This window comes from Podarcis gaigeae, assembly GCF_964106915.1.
Source record: "Podarcis gaigeae genome assembly, chromosome: 8".
In the NCBI taxonomy this organism is placed as follows: Eukaryota; Metazoa; Chordata; class Lepidosauria; order Squamata; family Lacertidae; genus Podarcis; species Podarcis gaigeae.
The window spans coordinates 12273026-12294494 of NC_139684.1; the positions used below are offsets into that span (position 1 = coordinate 12273026).

Consider the following 21469-nt stretch of genomic DNA (forward strand, 5'->3'; position numbering starts at 1 on the left):
CTTCACCCGAGGTAATATTTCTGGGTTAGTGGAGTCTGTAACCTGAAGCATATGTAACCCGAGGTACCACTGTACTGTCAAAATAAAGATCCGTACCTGAAATGCCACAACTTAACAGAAGCATTCCCATTTTAAAACATTAACATAAAGACCACCTTTAAAAAATATTTTAAAATAGCAACGACAGGAGGCTCGGGTTGAGACAGCAAACGGAACTGAATGGCTTCCTGGAAGCGAACCTGGAAATCCCCAACTGGGGACTGACGACAGTGGCACTACTCTAAACTTTTCTCAGCTCTGTGTGGCGCCTGGGATTTCCCTTCTTCTGGGAGCAGAAGCAGAGGCCGTTTGGTTGGTGGAGGAGAAGCATCGGGCGGGACTTCCCCCGGCTTGTCATTTCAATATTTCCTCCTGCATACTTTCTGTTTCTCCCTTTCTCCCCTCCCCACATTTTTTGCATTCTCTCCGTTTTGCAAGTGGGTGCTGCTCGGGGCAGAGACTCCTTTTCCATTGCTCCGCTGGAAAGGTAAAAATACAGTTGTTGTTGTTTTTTTTAAAAGGGATGGGGACCTCGTGCAAGGCAGCCCAGGGGGTGGGTGGGTGGGTTGGTTGTTGTTGGATGTGTCTTTTTTTTTTTTGCGCGAGTGTGTTTCACGAGAGTTTTTTGCACGTGATAACGCAAAAGGGGTCTGTAGGATGGAGTCGGAGGACAAACCCCCCTCCCGGGTGCATTCCGCAAAAAAATATATATCTCCCCTTAAGCCATGCAAAGCTTACGGATACCAGCATAGAGGCAGATAGAGCGGGGAGGGTGGAGATCTTGAGGCTTCTGTGTGTAGTTTTGGGGCAGGGGTCGGGGGAGGGAGAGTTGTTGCTGCTTTTGGGGGTCTTGCTTTTGAGCAGCCTATTGGGGCAGGTGGTTGACCACAGTGAGAACAGGATACTGGCCTGATCCGATGTTTTTACATTAAATAACCAAGCGAAATGTTATTATTATTATTTTTGTTTCACTTTACGATGTATCTAAAACAGAACAGTTGCAGATGGGTTAAAACAAGAAAGAATATGAGCGTTATCCGATTATTAAGTATACTTCCAGATTTGTGATGAAAAGCTTGTCTGTTTGTTTTTAAAGTGTTGGATAATAAACAGCGGTGCTGAAAAGTGGCCGTATTTTGGTTCTCCTCGAGGAGTAAAAACATCAGGTCTGCACCCCAAGGCTGTGGCGAGTTTCGTTTGCTCAGAAATCGGAAATGGGAACTGGACCACACCTCAAGAATTGCCCCAAGGCATTCTCTCTCTAACTTTGCTTTGATTTGATTGTAAAAAAGAGATTAGACAAAATGGGCTGATTTGCTTGCAGGGAAGTGATACAGTGGTACCTCAGGTTAAATATGCTTCAGGTTACATACGCTTCAGGTTACAGACTCCGCTAACCCAGAAATAGTGCTTCAGGTTAAGAACTTTGCTTCAGGATGAGAACAGAAATCGGGCTCCGGCTGTACGGCGGCAGAGGGAGGCCCCATTAGCTAAAGTGGTGCTTCAGGTTAAGAACAGTTTCAGGTTAGGAACAGACCTCCGGAATGAATTAAGTACTTAACCCCAGGTACCACTGTATTGGTGTTGCGTCAAAGCAAGTGTTGCGTCCACACATTCGATTTTATTTTCTTATCTTATCACTTTCCTCCTTGCAAAAAAAACCCCACCCTGATCTTTTTGGGAAGCAGGTTTGTTGCACAAGAGACCATTCAAATAATTTATTTATTTATTTTCTTTTTATTGAGTTTCACTTATCACATACACACAAAGAAAAACAACAACACACAAATACATTAAAGGCACCAAAACAAAAAGGGAAAAAGAAAGGGTGAAAAATACAAAAAAATAAAAACTAATACATAAAACACACTGTCTGACTTCCTTCCCTCCTGATTTCGGGTTTCTAATTTTAAAAGTTTCATTTTTACAGCTGGTATTGGTTGTTAGTTTTTACATCGGAAGTTTTATAACAGTCCTGCTATAGTTGGTAGGTTTCTATGATTACCTTCAATATATGTCATAAATTTAATCCAGTCATCAATTAACTTTGTATTCTTTTGGTTTCTAATTCTCTGCGTCATTTTTGCCAATTCAACGAAATCGAATAATTTCGTTTGCCATTCCCTCACCGTTGGTATATTTATACTTTTCCAGTTTTGGGCAATTAACATTCTGGCCGCTGCTGTTGAATATTGAAATAAAATTTTATCTTCTTTCCTAATTTCTTCTCCAATAATACCTAGTAAGAAGGCCTCTGGTTTTTTAGGGAATGTGTATCTAAATATTTTTTTTAATTCATTATATATCATGTCCCAAAATTTCTTTATTTCCTCACATGCCCACCACATATGTATGAAATTGCCCTCTTTTGTTTTACATCTCCAGCAAGCCTTATTTCCATTCTTATATATCCTACTTAGTTTTTCTGGTGTTATATACCATCTATATATCATCTTCTCTAGGTTTTCTCTAATTGCAGCACTCGCCGTAAATTTTATTCCCTCATTCCACAATTTTGTCCATTTTTCATATTCTATGTTGTGCCCCAAGTCTATTGCCCATTTAACCATAACTTCTTTGATTTCTTCATCTTTTGTATCCCAGTCCAATAATATTTTATACATTTTAGACAATAATTTAGAATTACTTTCAATTATCTCAATCTGAAATTTTGATTTTTTTTCATTCATTCCATTTTTTTTATCCTCCGACCAAATTGCGTTGATTTGATGATACTGTAGCCAGCCTGTCATCTTTCCCTTTAGTTCTTCATACGGTCTTAGTTTCCAGCTGTCTTCCGATCTAATCAATAAATCTTCGTAAGTCAATTTTTGCTCCTCCGTGTTTATTTTTTTGTTTATTAGGATGTTTGTTGGGGATAGCCACCAAGGTACTCTCCATTCCAGCAGTTTTTTGTTTTTTTCCCACACTTCATACAGTGGGCCCCTGATAATGTGGCTTGAGAACCCTCTGTGCACTTTCTCTTTATTTGCCCACAGGTAGGCGTGCCAGCCAAACCTGTTGTCTGCCCCTTCCAAATCCAATAGGTCATTATTTTCCAAGGTTATCCAGTCTTTAACCCAGCAGAGACAAGCAGCTTCATAATACAATTTTAGATTGGGAACTGCAAACCCCCCTCTCTCCTTTCGGTCCGTGAGTAGTTTAAATCTAATCCTAGGCCTCTTTGCCTGCCATATGAATGTTGAAAGGGTTTTCTGCCAGTCCTTGAATAATCTAGGTCCCCTGATTACAGGTATGTTCTGGAATAAGAACAGCATCTTTGGAAGAACATTCATTTTTATTACCTCCATCCTGCCCAGCCACGAGAGGTTAATTCTATTCCAGATGTCTAAGTCTTTTTTAATTTCGTTCCATGTTGTCGAATAATTATCTTCAATTAAATTTATGTTTTTTGGTGTGAGCCATATTCCTAAATATTTTATTTTTTTTGCCACCTTTATTCCATGATTTCTCTCTAATTTTTCATTTTGCTCATTTCCCAGGTTCTTTGTCAACATTTTTGTCTTTAATTTGTTCAATTTGAATCCGGATAGCTTGCCATATTCTTCTAATATCTCCAGCGCTTTGCCCATACTTTCTTGCGGTTCTTCCAGGGATAACATCAGGTCGTCCGCATAGGCTTTTAATTTGTACTCCTTCAGTCCTATTTTAATTCCTCGTATTTCCGATGTCGATCTTATTTTATTCGCCAGTACTTCTAATACCATGATGAATAAGAGCGGGGAGAGAGGGCATCCTTGCCTTGTTCCCTTCTCGATTTTAAATGTGTTTGTAAGATTGTTGTTTATTACTAATTTGGCAGTTTGGACTGAGTATATTGCCTGTATTCCCTTCAGAAATTCGCCCTCTATTCCTGCCCTCTCCATGGATTTTATTAAAAACGACCAAGAAACATTATCGAATGCCTTTTCGGCATCTATAAACATCAGAGCCGCCGGAACATCGTTATTAATCCCCAAATATTCAATTATGTTTATGATATGTCTCACATTATCCAAGTGGATTTCTTTTCGAAATATGATAACCGTTTGTCCCATTCTAAATTATTTATGACAGGTTTACAAATAATTTAGAATGGGACAAACGGTTATCATATTTCGAAAAGAAATCCACTTGGACAGCCCCCCCCCGAGTTCCCCCCCCCAGGCCTCTCCATCCCTTGATGATTGACCTGGCTTCCAACTTGCAGTAAACAGCAGGGTTATTGTAGAATCCTCTCCCTGTTAACAGTGGACTACATGACAGGGTGGGACGCGGGTGGCGCTGGGGGTTAAACCACAGAGCCTGGGACTTTCCCATCAGAAGGTCAGCGGTTCGCATCCCCTCGACGGGGTGAGCTTCCGTTGCTCAGTTCCTGCTCCTGCCAACCTAGCAGTTCGAAAGCACGTCAAAGTGCAAGTAGATAAATAGGTACCGCTCTGGCGGGAAGGTAAACGGCGTTTCCATGCACTGCTCTGGTTCGCCAGAAGTGGCTTAATCATGCTGGCCACATGACCCGGAAGCTGTACGCCGGCTCCCTCGGCCAATAAAGCGAGATGAGCGCTGCAACCCCAGAGTTGGTCACGACTGGACCTAACGGTCAGGGGTCCCTTTACCTTTACATGCCAGGGTTGTTGCGTAGGCCTCTACTTGTTAATAGTGGGGTACACACTGCAGGGTTCTTGTATAAGCCTGCTCTCTCTCTCTCTCTCTCTCTCTCTCTCTCTCTCTGTCATACACAAACACCAAACGCCATTGAGGTGTGTAGTTTATTAACAATGAATTAAATTGCTGAACTACCATAACCCTCCCTCTCTCTGCCACCACCCAAACCATGTGGCTGTCATGGCATTGGGATGTTTTAAACCTTTAAAGCCACACCCAAAATGAAAAATGAGTTACATAAATCAGGAACTGGAACTCCTGTTGTTAGTCCTTTCTGTTTCGTTGGGGCAGAAGTTATAGGGGCTGCTTTCACAGCTCTGATAACAGTCTTCATATGCATAGAGATAGATAGGTATTAAAACCGCTAAATAAAGACTGGTTTATTCCGAACAGGCCTTCGGGAACTGATTTATTTATTTTTATTTTTAAAGAAAGGGCTTTTAAATAGTGCAGGGCTGTATATATTATTTTAAATATTGCTTCAATTCTATTAGTGGCTTAATGACTATGATTACCTTTTATATGTTCTCAGCTTTTTGGTTTTTATCTCTGTTGTTATAATTTTTGTAAGCTGCCTTCAGTCCTGGTCTGGAAAGAAGGCGGGTTATAAAATATAACGACAACAGTAATGGTAATGAATTCATATTACAAATATTGCTGTTATTATTTATATCCCACCTTTCTTCCAAGGTTCCCTGCCAATCCCACCATTTTTTCCTCACAACATCCCTGTGAGGGAGGTTAGGGCTGAGTTTAATGACTGAATTGCGATTTGAACCCTGGTCTCTTCCAGGTCCTCTAACCATTTTGCCAGACTTTTTTTGTGAATAGCCATCAGTTTTATCCTTCAAGCAGGTGGTGAGGGTGGCAAAATGGTGTCAAGAACAAACCAGGAAATTCTGTTTTTATGCCATGAAATTTTGTCAGAACTGTTGGGGAACTGCCAGGCATAGTAGGAGAGCAGGCGCTGCCCCCCCCCCCAGCAGATTTCCCACAGATTTTGACACTCAGATAGACACTCTCAGTTTGCGGAGGCTCCAAAAATCCATTTAGCCCATAATTCCGTTTCCAGTGACAACCGGGTAGAAGCTTCTAAGGACGTTCACAAGATGCAGTAGGAAAGGTTTAATAATAGGACCCATGGAGGAGAAGTCCAGAGATTCAGAGGAATCTTTTAATTGTTGATGTGTATGGTTGTATTGTTATGATTTTATATTCAAAGAAAAATTATTTCGAAAATAAATAAATAAAAGTGGCCCTTCCTTCAACAGCCCTTTTACCGATTTATTTATTTTTTTCCTTTTTTGCAGACAGCTGAGAACACCCCAGAGTAAGATGGTGAACATCGGAGATTTGCCGGAAGACATTCTGATTGACGTGCTGTGCCTGGTCCCTGCTAGGGAGCTAGTTCTCCGCTGCCGCCTCGTTTGCGTGCTGTGGCGTGACTTGGTGGACCTCCCTTCACTGTGGAAGCGAAAGTGTTACCTTGAAGGGTTCCACCCCCGTGCGCCGGACAGGAACGTTCCCAACTGGAGGATATTCTACTTCCTCTCCACCCTGCGGAAGAACTTAATTCAGAACCCTTGTGCCGAAGGTTTGTTCTTGTCTTGTCAAGACAGAAGTACTGTTCTTGGGGTACAAGAGGCGGGCGGGTATGGAGGACTCCCTGGTCCTGAATGGGGTAACTGTGCCCCTGAAGGACCAGGTGCACAGCCTGGGAGTCATTCTGGACTCACAGTTATCCATGGAGGCACAGGTCAATTCTGTGTCCAGGGCAGCTGTCTACCAGCTCCACCTGGTACGCAGGCTAAGACCCTACCTGCCCGCGGACTGTCTTGCCAGAGTGGTGCATGCTCTGGTTATCTCTCGCTTGGACTACTGCAATGCGCTCTACATGGGGGTACCTTTGAAGGTGACCTGGAAACTACAACTAATCCAGAATGTGGCAGCAAGACTGGTGACTGGGAGCAGTCGCCAAGACCATATAACACTGGTCCTGAAAGACCTACATTGGCTCCCAGTACGTTTCCGAGCACAATTCAAAGTGTTGGTGCTGATCTTTAAAGCCCTAAACGGCCTCCGTCCAGTATACCTGAAGGAGCGTCTCCACCTCCATCGTTCTACCCGGACACTGAGGTCCAGTGCCGAGGGCCTTCTGGTGGTTCCCTCACTACGAGAAGCCAAGTTACAGGGAACCAGGCAGAGGGCCTTCTCGGAACGCCCTCATCATATGTCAAAGAGAAAAATAACTACCAAACTTTTAGAAGGCATCTGAAGGCAGCCCTGTTTAGGGAAGCTTTTAATGTTCAAAAGGTTATTGCATTTTAGTGTTTTGTTGGAAGCCACCCAGAGTGGCTGGGGAAACCAAGGCAGATGGGCGGGGTATAAATAATAAATTGTTGTTGTTGTTGTTGTTGTTGTTTGGCGCAGATTTCGATCTGATTTGGAGCACCCTTCCTTCAAATGTTGGTGGGGTGCGGGTGGCGTTGAGCTGGGCCTCAAAAGTCTGGAGGATGGGACGTGGCCCTCGAGGCCTTTCTGACTGGCCCTCAGGAGTTTTGCGGGCCACGCCCCCTTCTCCACAAGCCAGGCCCTTCGCTCTTCCTGCTTCCCGACTTGAGTGCTTGTCCCTGGATGGGATGTAAAAAGGAGGCGGGTGGTGCTGTGGTCTCAACCACTGAGCCTCTTGGGCTTGCCGAACAGAAGGTCGGCGGTTCGAATCCCCGCGACGGAGTAAGCTCTGTCCCAGATCCTGCAAACGTAGCAGTTTGAAAGCACACCAGCACAAGTAGATAAATAGCTACCGCTTTAGTGGGAAGGTAAACAGTGTTTCCATGCACTCTGGTTTCTGTCACGGTGTCAAATTGTTGAAAACCTTTGAAACTCAATAAAAAACAATGGGCAAAAAATAAAGAGAAAAGAACAGCCGTGATGATCACTGTCGTGGAATCATAGAATGGTAGACTTGGAAGGGACCACGACATAGCTGTCAACATTCCATTTTTCTGTGGGAAATTCCCTTATTCCAGCGCTGTTTCCCGCTGCTATTCCAGATGGTTAGATATCCCATAGACTGTCCCCGGGACACGTGAGGCTGCTGATCCCTTATTTTCGAAGCTGCTGATCCCTTATTTTCAAATCTGAAAGTTGACAGCTACGGACCACGAGGGTTATCTAGTTAAACCCGCTGCAATGAGGGAATCTTTCGCCCCACGTGGGGCTCAAACCCACAACCCTGAGGTTAAAGGGTCTCATGCTCTGCTGACTGAGCTATGGAAGGATCTGGTAAAATGCCAAGAGCGGTCAGAGGAAAAGAGGAAGTGGAAATGAGTGCCTCTCTTTCAGTTTCCTCCTTCAGCTCTGTGTACTTGTCAAGGGACTTGGAAAAGGTCACTGCCAATTGGACAGTGACGGTGTCCTCTGCTTTCATTATATCTTCTCTTTCTGCTTTCACCTACAGCGGGCTTCAACTCCTGGAAAATTGAACAGAATGGAGGGGACGAGTGGAAGATTGAGGACCTTCCTGGCAACCATGGGAGGGAATTTCCTGACCCGCACGTCCGCAAATACTTTGTGACATCTTACGGGTGAGGATTGTGGGTCTTACGTGAAAGATCTTAGCGTTGTACCTGACAAACTTCTTCCTTTTCGGGTGTGCCAGTTTGCACCCAGATGCCACCCTCTGGGTTGTCTCCAGCCAAGTCCTACTGAGAGACAGGCCAGCTGAAATTCCTGGACCTAAATCAGTCTTGAGGACTAGTAACTTCCATTTTTTATTTATTTTTTAAATGAAATGAGATTCCTAGGGTGCGCCTGTTTTCATCCAGATATTGTAGCAGGAAACCCCCCCCCCACCCAATCATTCAGTTTACCGACAATGTTCCCTTCGAGAGTTGACCCATTGAGGGGGGAAATGGACCCTAGTCAGTCATGTCCCTTGACTGCAGTGGGTCTACTCTGAGTAGGACTAGTATTGGAAGCAACCCATGCTGAAAGGTGAGATCAGATTGGCCCCATTGTCTGGTTGCCAAAGAGAACAGGAGGTAGGGTCATCGTGGGTGCCTGTCAGGTGCGGGTGGGGAATCTGTGGCTTTGAGAAGTTGCTGGGCTTCTAGTAGCCATGCTCCAGGATGATGGGAGTTGGAGTCCAGCAACACCTAGAGGGCCACAGGTCCCTCATCTCTGTGTTATGTAATAAACAAAAATCTGCCCTTATTCCCTTACACAAGAGCCCTTATAGAGTCCTTTGTAGGTTCTCCATCGGTCAGAGGAAAGAACAGAGGCCAACCAGAGAATATTGAGAAGCAAAGCGGCTTGTAAGCCTGATCTTTATTGAACTGTTGCAACAGGGTGCCCCCTTCACACACAGGAGAAGGAGGAGGACCCAGAACCAAGGTGTGTCCCCCCCTTATATAGACATTTTAAATTGCCAGCCCTGGAGTCCAAGCCCACCCCCAGAAACATCATATCTACACCACAGAAGGGGTGTAATTTAAGACCACCCCCCAGATACATCATACCTACATCACAGAAATGGCGGTCTACAGCAGAAATCTGAGTGCTTTGTTTACCTCCTGTCGTTGTTTATCTCCTGTCTGGCAGGTTACCTGTTTAATGGTCACTTGATTGGATTGCCTGGGGAGCCTGGCCAGTCTTTTGTAATGATAAATACTTAGTTCCTGAGCCAGATCACAGGCTCACCCTATTCATACACAGATAAGACAGGATTTGTGAAGGAAAAGACAATGGGGAGGCTTTTCCATTTGACTTTGCAGAAAAACACTCCTGGTCAGTTTGGGAGTCAAAATGGCAACATGGCTGTTCTCCTGTGCAGCTTCAGACATGTGGTTTATATATTTATGTACGTGTTTGCTTAGTACATTTATGTACCTTTATTATATAGATAAGACCTTATTTTTTTATTTCATTTAAAAGAAGGCAGTGTGGTTATTGTCATGGAATTCTACTCAATATTGATCCAGAGCAGAACTCCGACGTATAGTTAGCAGAGTAAAAACCTAAACGTTGCAAGATTCCCAGAAAATAGACCAGAGGCAATTGTATTTCATCCAGCAGAGCTTTACTGCTACTGAAGACAAATGAGTGTAATGGTCACAAATAAAATACATACAGGATTGGCACTGACTGTAAGAAATCCAGTTCCAGCAGACTTAACATAAACTTACAATAACTTATAATAAGTCTAAACCTCAACACTAAGCATACTATGTACAGAACACCACACCAGAAGGAAAAGAGATAGGAAGTGAAACCCAGGCTCCTTCTGGCCCTACTTTTACAGACAGCATGACCTTGACTGAAAGTGATAACAGAACCAGTTTAAGCCAGCTGTACTCAGCTTCTCTGAAGGAATAACCCAAAGATCATGAACCTTCTGCTTGTTTCTGTCACATGGAGAAGCTTGAGGCGTTCCCAAAGCAAAGGAAGTATTAATAAGAATACACACAGAGGCTTGAACCAGCAAGACTCTGGGAAGGGTGTGTATAATAATCTCTGTCTCCACCCTCTAGCCCAGGTCGTTTTATTCACAAAAGAACTTTTTACAGAGTGTTCATAAGAACCAATCAGATTTCTTCTGAGCATTTCAACAAACCCCAAGTGGGGACAAAGTTAAACTACCAAAACTAATTGAGCACACATATTTCTGGGGTAAACAAAACAGAACTACAAAGGAGTGCATTGGGCAACCCCTGAGGTCATAAACAAGCAATACACACGATATGAAGGATGGCCAGGAGGACAGCGATCATTATCACCTTCAGGTGAGATCTGTTTCCTGGCCCTAAGATTAACATCCTAAGATTAGCATATCAGAAAAGCTGCATCAAAGAAACTTGCCCACTTTCTTTATGGCCCAGGATGCATGCCTGGCAAAGCAACTGGGCTGTGTACGTGACTGGTCAAGAAAGAGAAATGAAACAGGGATGCAGAGGTGTGGATTGATCAAAAATCATATCAAAATAGTTTAAACCCAGTCAACGCAATGTTTTCATTGCTGACACACTTGGCTTACTCTAGATTTGTTATAATTCCTCATAGCAATCCCACCTGATCACTACAAAGCTTCCAGAATAAGTAGAATAGGAAAGATCTCTACATATCAGCAATGCTTTTTGCACTAAGAAATGGAAACTGACAGTTATGGTGGTAGCCAGGGGCAGTGAAGGGAAGTGATGGTCACGTTCAGGAATGAGGAACCTGTAGACCCTCCAGGACTCCCATCAGCCCCAGTCAGCATGGGATAATGGGAGATGCTGTCATACAACATCTGGAGCTTCTCCAGCTCAGCATTAAAAGGAAGCGGAGTTCTGACGGTGTTAGCTAGGGGAAGCAAAGGCACATAACAGTTTAGTAAAGTTCAAGGGTGGAGAATGTGTGGCCTTCAGGATGTTTTGGACCTTCCCCCTCAGCCAGCAGAGCCGATGACTGGAGATGATGAGAATTGTGTCCCAGAGCGACGCAGCTTCCTCATTCCTCCCGTAAAATTGGGTTGACGCGTTTGTTTGCCCCATTAGTCCTTCCGCCCCCCCTTAAATTTAATTTGAATTCAGCCTGATCTTTTATTTCCCTTTTCTTCCCTCCCCTGCCCCTTTTATGAAGATTACCCACTCTGAGACCCCACAGCTAATTCTCCTCTGGCCTCCTCACTGGCCCAAGTAGGACCCAGCTAGCCCTGGGGAATTATCTAATGCTTATTTCCCCTAAATTGATTTTTGAATTTTATTGTTATTCATGTTTTTATACTGTATTTTATGCTGTTTTTACAATTAAGTGTTTTTGAAGGAAGGTGAGGACAGGTGACCTCACCTAGGCGTGAAGTCACCCCCCACCAAAGCAGGCTCAAAGCTTCTCAGAGCTCTTCAAAATCATTTTTCTCAGCAGCTAAAAGGCATTAATTAGCTAAGCATCAGAAACATTCCGCTTGCTGTAACTAAAAAGATTGCAACAAAGGTAGGGAACACAGTCCATTGTTTCTCAGGCCTTTCTCATGCCTTTTGGCCTTGCTAAAGAACCACATTGCAACTTGCTTTCTGTCCGGGAACCATGCCAGAACAAGAGATTGAAACATATCTGAACATGCTGAAAACCCCTTGGCTTCTCATTCCCCTTTTCCTGGGAAGGGTGCTAAGAGTCCAATAGTCCCAAGACAGCTTTCTGTTCATGCTCAGAGGAACTCATGGGGCAGGACTCTGGAAGGAGGAGAAAGGAGGAGGGAACTGGAAAGGGGTATATATGCTTGTGCACATGACTGTGAATTTCGTGCATGCTTTTTGTGAGTTATCACACTTGCTCCTTCTACCAGTTTATGGATGGTAGAAATAAAAGCCTTTTCTCCGAAACTATTGCTTGAGAGTCTGTTGACTCCCACTTCCCTTTCCCAGGCGCAATATTTTTCCCACCCGAGGGCAAAGCCTCATAAGGCTACATTTTAAATTTGTTGTTAGCTGCCCTGAGCCCTGTTTTTGAACCGGGAAGGGTGGGGTATAAATAAAAAATTGATTATTAAATCTGCACTGAGACTTTCCAGTCCCGGAGGCTGTTTTCAGCGCTTCGGCTCAGCTCCGGAAGAGACCATGCGGAGAAAATCCTTAGCGGTTTCCTAGAGCTTTTTCTCTGGTGGTGTGCAGTACTGACACCTTTTGCGGGGGAGACTGGAGGGCTCCAAAATCCTGTCAGAGTATTACGCATACTTCCCCAAGCCTGGGGAAGCGCTTGCCCAGCTTTGGGAAGGATGCACGATGCTCTGACAGGATTTTGGAGCCCTCCTGCCTCCTTCCCAAAGCCAAGCAGGGGAGGTCTCTTCACATGGGCAGGAGCACCTCACTGTCCAGCCTTGGCGTCAGGCTACACCCCTCCCCTATGCACTGCCCCACTTGCTGGTGAATACCGGCACTTTTTCCCTCTACAAGAAAAGCATTGGCATATGGCCTTGGCCTGGTATACCTGAAGGAGCGTCTCCACCCCCATCGTTCTTCCCAGGCACTGAGGTCCAGCGCCGAGGGCCTTCTGGTGGTTCCCTCACTGCGAGAAGCAAAGCTACAGGGAACCAGGCAGAGCGCCTTCTCGGTGGTGGCACCCGCCCTGTAGAACGCGCTCCCATCAGATGTCAAAGAGATAAACAACTACCTGACATTTAGAAGAAATCTGAAGGCAGCCCTGTTCAGGGAAGTTTTTAATGTGTGACATTTTGATGTATTTTTAATCTTTGTTGGAAGCCGCCCAGAGTGGCTGGGGAATCCCAGCCAGATGGGCTGGGTACAAATAATAAATTATTATTATTATTAAGGCCCCGTGGAGAAGAGATCAAAATGTCTCAATGGGAATCTCAGTGGTGTGGTCTCCCTCTCTCTCAAGAAAGTGACTCTGAAGGTGTTTGTTTGCTTGTTGCAAACTTCCCCTCCCTGCCACATGCACTCTCCGCCCCCCCCCCCTTTTGAATCACTGGTACTTTTGAACACCTCCAATGTGCCTTCGCAGGCTCTGTCTCAAAAACCAGCTTGTTACCTTAAAGAATCACGGCTACTGGGATGAGCTGATGGACGAGGTCAAGCCAGCTATTGTGGTGAAGGATTGGTAAGTAAATTGGGGTGGGCGTGGGCAGAGAACTCAGAGAAAGGAGGGCACAAAAATGGGAGGAAGGGGTAACAGAGCTGACCAATCAGCACAAAAGTGGCGCTTTTTAGCCACTGAGAAGGAGTCTTCTAACCCTCTGTTCCAACGGGAGCCAATTGGAGTGAAAGGAGGCAAGTCACTGAGAACAGGCTTCTAGGGTCCCACCGGAGAAGGCATGTGGGAAACGAGTTTTTCTGTGTGCTTCAAAGCTATAAACTGTAAACAGGTTGATACAGTGGCAGGATTTTAAGTGAACACTTGCAACTAGTAGATTAGATAAAATTAAAGGTAAAGGGTAAAGGGACCCCTGACCATTAGGTCCAGTCGTGGCCGACTCTGGGGTTGTGGCGCTCATCTTGCTTTATTGGCCGAGGGAGCCGGCATACAGCTTCCGGGTCATGAGGCCAGCATGACTAAGCCGCTTCCGGCGAACCAGAGCAGCGCACGGAAACGCCGTTTACCTTCCCGCCAGAGTGGTACCTATTTATCTACTTGCACTTTGATGTGCTTTCGAACTGCCAGGTTGGCAGGAGCAGGGACTGAGCAACAGGAGCTCACCCCGTCGCGGGGATTTGAACTGCCGACCTCCTGATCGGCAAGTCCTAGGCTCTGTGGTTTAACCCACAGCTCCACCGCATCCCAGATAAAAGTAAGGGAAGTAATAATTGGATAAGTATAAGTATGGAAATGCAGCAGAGTCTTGTTTATATAAGGAGCCAGAAGAGGGTATGGAGGGAAGTCTAGAGATTCAAAGAATCTCAAAGAGAAGGTTCGTGAAAATGTATCTGTATAAATCTAGATCTGGTAGAAATGTGAGTTAACTTTTGTTTTTAATTGTGGAAATGTAACTGTGGAAAATAAATAAATTTACAAAAGAAAAAAAGCTAAGCATTTAGGAGCACTGAAACACAAGATTTCAAGGGTATGGTGTGCAAGCTTTTATTACGTACAGTGGAACGTCTAAAGTCACCCTGAAAATTGATAGTGCAGCACTCCAAATCATTTGCCCGTGAAAGTAGTAGATCCAGGCAACTTGTGGAGATCTGCGCTGATAGTTGCAATGCATCCCTTGTTATTAGTATTATATAATTATAAAATAATTGCATAATCTTAGAAGCCAGCTGTAAGCAGGTAGGGTGGCCTTGGAGGAAGTGCCCCAGAACTTCCAAATTTGACACCACACTACCTACCTCCAGTGCCGTATTTACGTATAAGCTAAACAAGCTATAGCTTAGGGCTCCACTATCTTGGGGCCCCCCAAAAAATTAAAGGGAAAAAACCCTGGATGTACATTTCCAAAATATAAGATAAAAAACAAATAAAATAAAACCTACATACAGCAACAGTGTTTTGTGTTGTGTAGGCTCCTATGACGTACCGTATTTTTCACTCTATAAGACGCACTTTTCCCCTCCTAAAATGTAAGGGGAAATGTGTGTGCGTCTTATGGAGCGAATGCAGGTGGGAGGCTCTGTCAGCGCTCCCTTTAAAGAGCCGCATGGAGTGGGGGCTTTTCCCGAGGAGGGAGAAGGGAAAAGCCCTCTTTAAAGGGAGTGCAGCTCTTGGGGGAGCCTTAGCCATGCACAGCCTTTCCCGAGCAGGGGATGAAGCCTCCCCTTGCCTGTGAGAGGCTGCACGCGGCTATCCCATAAGCCAGCACAGCCAGCGGGATCGCTACGCTGCGATCCCACTGGCTGTCCTGGCTTCTGGGATTCAGAATATTTTTTTTCTTTTCCTCTTCCAAAAACTAGGTGTGTCTTATGGTCTGGTGCGTCTTATAGAGCGAAAAATACGGGACTTCTTTTGTTATGTGCAAATGGCTTTAGGTCCATAAATTACCATATAGCATATATTCAACAACAAAAACACAGCGGCAATTTGTTGTTGACAAAGGACAGCTGGACATAGAAAGGGCCCCATTACCTTCAGTAGCTGAGGGCCTCATCAAACCTAAATCCGGCCCTGGATGCTGCAAAGACGCAAAGTTAGAGCTGGGGTCTGCGCCCACCTGTCCAGTTGTGACATCCTTCTATTCCTCGTGTTCCGCATCCTAGGTATGCCGCCCGATATGACTGCGGCTGTCACTACCAGCTCCGGGTAGAGCTTCTTTCCGCAGACTACATCGTCCTGCAAGAATTTCACCCCGAAGACGTGGTCATTGAAGCGTGGAGCGATGCAACATGGCACGAGGTGAAGGCATCAGGGTGGGGCGGGGCAGTGGGGTGGGCCTGGCATGGCTCTGCCTTCCCCCAGAGCACAACCGCAAGCTGGGCATTTGTTTTTTCCCGGTTTCTGGTCCTCGTGGGGCTCGTGTAGTCCAGCATCCTACAAAGTGGCCAGTTCGAGGGCAGAAACAGCGATCTCCCTACCTATAATTTCCATTAACTGATATTCAAGTACACCAGTTGATTTATTTATAGAAATATATTTGTAGACCACTATTTGTTTAAAATAAAAAAACCCACCAGAGTGGCTTACAACATATAGAAAACCATATACAGTGGTACCTCGTGTTGTGTAACCTGCAGGTTATGGAATCTTTGGGTTATGGCTGCCACAAACCTGGAAACACTTCCAGGTTTCGCCGCTCATGCATGCGCAGAAGCGCTCTATCGTGCCATGTGTGTGCACAGAAGCTGTGCCTCTAGTTACGGATTTTTGGGGTTGCGCACAGCACCCCGAAACAAATCCGTAACCAGAGGTACCACTGTAGTTAAAATCAGAAACTCTGGAAAAATGTATTCTTAAAATCTGCATAGGCCTGGAGGAATAGAAAAGTTCAGCAGGTGTCTAAATGTCGGCACAAAAGGCGCACCTGCCAAACTTCTAGTGGCAGAGAGTTCCACAGGACTGGGCCGATGACACTAAAGGCTCGCTTTCTTGTTGTCAAGTGAGTTGTCAAATAACGCTCCTGCGGAGGATGTCAGTGATTGAGCCGGGAGATAAGGGTTCAGGTGATGCTTGAGGTAGCCTGGACCTAAAGTTGTTCAAGGCTTTGTAAATTAGTGCAAGGAACTTGAACCTGGCTTGGCAGTAGACAGGCAGGCAGGGAGACGCTTTAACAATGGTGTCCTGTGGTCTTGACCCATCAGCAATCTGGCCGCAGCATTCTGCACCAGCTGGAGTTTCCAAACCACACCCAAGGGCAGCCCCACGTAGAGCGCATTGCAGTAATCTTGCCCATGGACTGCAGTGGTCAGGTAACTTTGGTAGGTCTACTCTGAGCAGGTGTACAGCCTTAAAAGATCAGCAGAGGGCTGCTGCCTCTATGCCTCGCGAGGTTCCTGATGTTGCGACGTACGATTGGCTACCTGGAGAAGAGGATGCTGGGATGTTCGGACCTTTCACTTCTTTATCCCGCGAAGGTGGCCTTATGATGCGATCAGGCCCAGAAACTTCACAGCATCCAAACCTTTCCTCTGCACAGCCTGGGAGCCATTTTGGACTCACAGCTGTCCATGGAGGCGCAGGTTAATTCTGTGTCCAGGGCGGCTGTCTACCAGCTCCATCTGGTACACAGGCTGAGACCCTACCTGCCCACAGACTGTCTCACCAGAGTGGTACATGCTCTAGTTATATCCCGCTTGGACTACTGCAATGCTCTCTACGTGGGGCTACCTTTGAAGGTAACCCGGAAACTACAATTAATCCAGAATGTGGCAGCTAGACTGGTGACTGGAAGTGGCTGCTGAGACCACATAACACCGGTCCTGAGAGATCTGCATTGGCTCCCAGTACATTTCCGAGCACAATTCAAAGTGTTGGTGCTGACCTTGAAAGCCCTAAACGGCCTCAGTCCTGTATACCCAAAGGAGTGTCTTCACCCCCATCGTTCAGCCCAAGGGCCTTCTGGCGGTTCCCTCATTGCAAGAAGTGAGGTTACAGGGAACCAGGCAGAGGGCCTTCTTGGTAGTGACGCCCGCCCTGTGGAATGCCCTCCCATCAGATGTCAAAGAGATAAACAACTACCTGACATTCAGAAGACATCTTAAGATAGCCATGTTTAGGGAAGTTTTAAATATTTAATGCTGTACTGTTTTTAATACTTGATTGGGAGCAGCCCAGAGTGGCTAGGGAGACTCAGCCAGATGGGCGGCGTATAAATAAATTATTATTATTATTATTATTATTATTATTATTATTATTATTCCATCTCTCTCTCCAGGTCTCGCACACGTTTCACGATTACCCTCGTGGAGTCCGCCATGTCATCCTTCACCACGGAGGCAGGGACACCCAGTACTGGGCAGGCTGGTACGGCATCAGAGTCACCAACAGCAGCATAACCATTGAGCCGGAGGTGGCAGAGTGAAAGCTTGTGGTGCCGCGAGGCTTGGCTGGATTTTTTAGAGAGACATATATACATATATCTATAAAACCTCCCTTTCCAGCACTTTCTTTCTTTCGCGTGGTTGATGGGCGAAACATCCCTTCCTGGCCCCTTTAAATTTGCACAGCCGATAGTCCTCTTCTATCGCTGCCCTTGAGAAGGATCCCTTTTTTTGAAGACAACCTGTTTTGCCAGTTTATTTAGAGCAAGCGCTGATTGGCTACCCCTTGTGTCGGTCATGGCTGCGTGCAACGCTGATTGGCTGGCCTGTGTCCCCGCAGTTAGGACGCCGCTTCCTTTACGTCTTGAGAGCAGAGTTGGCGTTTATGTCAGTCATAAAGCCAGTTTTTTTATTTTAAAAATATCTCCCAGAGGACCAAATAAATGCCCACACTTGAAAAAGAAAGTAATCAGCTAGCATAAAATAAAGTTGGGGGCTTCTTAGTGGTGGGGAGAGAAGAGGGGCAACAGCCCAGTCAGTTTAGAGGCAGGCCTGCAAGAAAGTTGCAGTAGTTCTGTAGGAGCGCACCTGCTCAGGTAAGGCTGGGGGAAACTCCTGCCTGAAGCCCAGAGAACCACTGCCAGTCAGTGTAGGAAGCACTGACCTAGATGGAACAACAGGAAAAGGCACCTTCCTTTTTAAACCAGCTCTTTATTCTAATCATGAGGGGCACGGGTGGCACTGTGGGTTAAACCACAGAGCCTGGGACTTGCCGATCAGAAGGTTGGCAGTTCAAATCCCCGCCACGGGGTGAGCTCCCGTTGCTCGGTCCCTGCTCCTGCCAACCTAGCAGTTCGAAAGCATGTTAAAGTGCAAGTAGATAAATAGGTACCGCTCCGGCGGGAAGGTAAATGGTGTTTCTGTGCACTGCTCTAGTTCGCCAGAAGCGGCTCAGTCATGCTGGCCACAAGACCCGGAAGCTGTAAGCCGGCTCCCTCAGCCAATAAAGCGAGATGGGCGCCGCAACCCCAGAGTCAGCCACGACTGGACCTAATGGTCAGGGGTCCCTTTACCTTTTACCTTATTCTAATCATGAGGGCTAGCCTCTTCTAATTTTTATGGGGAGGCAGTTGCTCACTGAGGGAGCCTTTGCTCTGTTCGCAGAAGGGATCTCTGGCACCTCCAGGTAGACCTGGGGACGCTCCCTGCCCGAGACCCTGGAGATCCATTGCCAGTCAGTGTAGACAGCGCCAAGTTGCATGGATCTGGTGGTCTGACTCTGCCTAAGCTGATGTCGTCGGTTTGTATTGGTGGCTGGGCGGATGGCAAGCTGGATCCTTCTCTCCATTTCCCTGTATGTCTGTATGCAAACCCAACTTTCAGGTGTTCTCTGCTATTCCTGGCTAGGCTGCAAGCAGCGATGTAGCGGGTTTGTTCCACAAGGTGGCGGGTTGGGCCAGGATTTCCGGATCACTGGTTATTGCAAGGATGTGGCCATGTCCTCCAGCTTTAGAGAGCAAGTCAGACCAACTTTATGGTGGTGGAGAGTTCTATGAATGGATGCATCAGCTGCAATGACAAAAAAAAAATGGAACCTCCAACTTTAGATGCAGTCTACCTCCAAATACTTCTCGCTGGACCAAAATAGCAGAAAATGGGAGGGATCTAGCTGCCTGCTATGGGAAGTTAGAGCTGGATGGACTTTTCATCGGATACCAGGAGTTTTATGCCTTCAGGCTCTGATTGGGCACCACACAGAGGGAAGAACACAATCTGGTACCTGAATTGTGCTGGGTTTTGCTTAGAGAATGAATAGTACCTCAAACCTGGGTAGGGGGCAGTTGTGTGGGGAGAGGCCTTCGCTTCAGCCCAACCTAAGACTCCTGCCCTTATGGCTCTTTTTAAGATCGGCAGGTCCCATTGTAAAGCCTTTTCTACAGGAGGGGCAAACCTGTTTTCAGGGACTTAACGTCTGTCTGCTAACATTTCTTTTCCACAGGTGTGTGGAGACAGTTAAAATCATGCCCTCCTCCTCACCAGCAGGGGGCAGCCTTTCTCGCCACTTTGCTACTGAAAGTGCCTGTTCTTGTCTGGTGTTTGATCCTTTCGCTGGAAACGTTTTGGCACATCTCAAAAAGATCTCTGTTTTGCTGTTTTGTGATAGTGGAGGCAGGAGGATGCATATACAAGTAATAAAAAAACCTGTTCAAACACCTATTTGCATGATTCCAGAAACCTTCTGCTCGGATTAGCAACGGTGTATCACCTAAACACGGTGGCGCTGTGGGTTAAACCACAGAGCCTAGGACTTGGCGATCAGAAGGTCGGCGGTTCGAATCCCCATGACGGGGTGAGCTCCCGTTGCTCGGTCCCTGCTCCTGCCAACCTAGCAGTTCAAAAGCACATCAAAGTGCAAGTAGATAAATAGGTACCACTCTGGCGGGAAGGTAAACGACGTTTCCGTGCGCTGCTCTGGTTCGCCAGAAGCTTAGCCATGCTGGCCACATGACCCGGAAGCTGTACGCCGGCTCCCTCAGCCAGTAAAGCGAGATGAGCGCCACAATGACTGGACCTAGTGGTCAGGGGTCCCTTTACCTTTATCACCTAAACACGAAAGGAAAGGAGGCGGAGACAGCCCAGAAGGAAGGTGTTGGAGGGAGAGGAAAGGAGGTGGAAACAGGGGCAGGGTTTTTTTATGATGGGGGGGGGAGATAACAGGTGCCTGAGAAAAGTACGTGCAAACAAGCAGTGGTGGGTGGTCAATGAGGGGAGGTGGGGCACCCCAACCTCTCAGTGTGCCCGCTTTCTAGCTTTTAAGTGGGCCAGGGGGCTGGAGCTATCTGTCGCCTTCCTCCTCCTTGGTCTCAATGTTTCTCCTAGTGAATCTCATCAGGGAGGATGATGGGAACAAAACCGCAATCGGACAGCTCTCCCTATAGCCGCTTCTGGTGCCAACTACTGCTGACCTCTCTGCCTGTCACCATATGGCTTTCTATAGGCACCAGAAGTCACTGTATATCTTCCTATATTGTTATAAGAATTTTAAGGTCATTATATATATATATATATATATATATATATATATATGCTTTCGTAGATTTTCACGGGTACAGGAATGCAGGTTTTGGTGTCCTCGGGTGTCTTCCCGTGTAAAAGTTGGGGTGTCTAGGCGAGAAGCCGAAAGCACCAGCCTGAAGATGACGAGTGAGACCTCGTCGAAACGTCGCCTAGACACCCCAACTTTTACACGGGAAGACACCCGAGGACACCAAAACCTGCATATATATATATATATTCATAACTGTACAAGGCAAACACATATACAGTGGTACCTCAGGTTACAGACGCTTCAGGTTACAGACTCCGCTAACCCAGAAATAGTACTTCAGGTTAAGAACTTTGCTTCAGGATGAGAACAGAAATCGTGCTCCGGCGGTGCAGCAGCAGCAGGAGGCCCCGTTAGCTAAAGTGGTGGTTCAGGTTAAGAACAGTTTCAGGTTAAGAACGGACCTCCAGAACGAATTAAGTACTTAACCCGAGGTACCACTGTACTTAGTTCCTGAGCCAGGTCACAGGCTCACCCTATTCAAACACAGACAGACATACCCTTGACAGGATTTGTGAAGGAAAAGACAATGGGGAGGCTTTTCCATTTTCCTTTGACCTTGCAGAGAAAACATTTAGTCAGTTTGGGAATCAAAAATGGTTTCAGGTTGGGTTTCCTGTGCTGATCTATGTAGGTGCTTGGTTGGTACATTTATGAACATTTAAGATATATCCAAGACCTTAAAATTCTTATCACACCAACATCAGGGTATTTTCCAGGGAGTCTTCTCTTCTCGTGAGGTGGCCAAAGTATT

The 21469-nt window shown here is 46.1% G+C and overlaps 1 protein-coding gene across 1 annotated transcript in view; it reads left to right on the forward strand.

The window, feature by feature from the left end:
• LOC310850482 (uncharacterized protein) overlaps window positions 1–19820 on the forward strand; it is a 28955-nt gene extending 9135 nt beyond the window's left edge. The window contains exons 7-12 of the mRNA XM_083752001.1: window positions 296–526; window positions 6015–6298; window positions 8165–8291; window positions 13204–13299; window positions 15393–15528; window positions 17504–19820. Coding sequence (XP_083608127.1) covers window positions 296–526; window positions 6015–6298; window positions 8165–8291; window positions 13204–13299; window positions 15393–15528; window positions 17504–17650 — 1021 coding nt within the window. The 3' untranslated portion in view covers window positions 17651–19820. The remainder of the gene's footprint in view (window positions 1–295; window positions 527–6014; window positions 6299–8164; window positions 8292–13203; window positions 13300–15392; window positions 15529–17503) is intronic.
• The last annotated feature ends 1649 nt before the right edge of the window (window positions 19821–21469 follow it).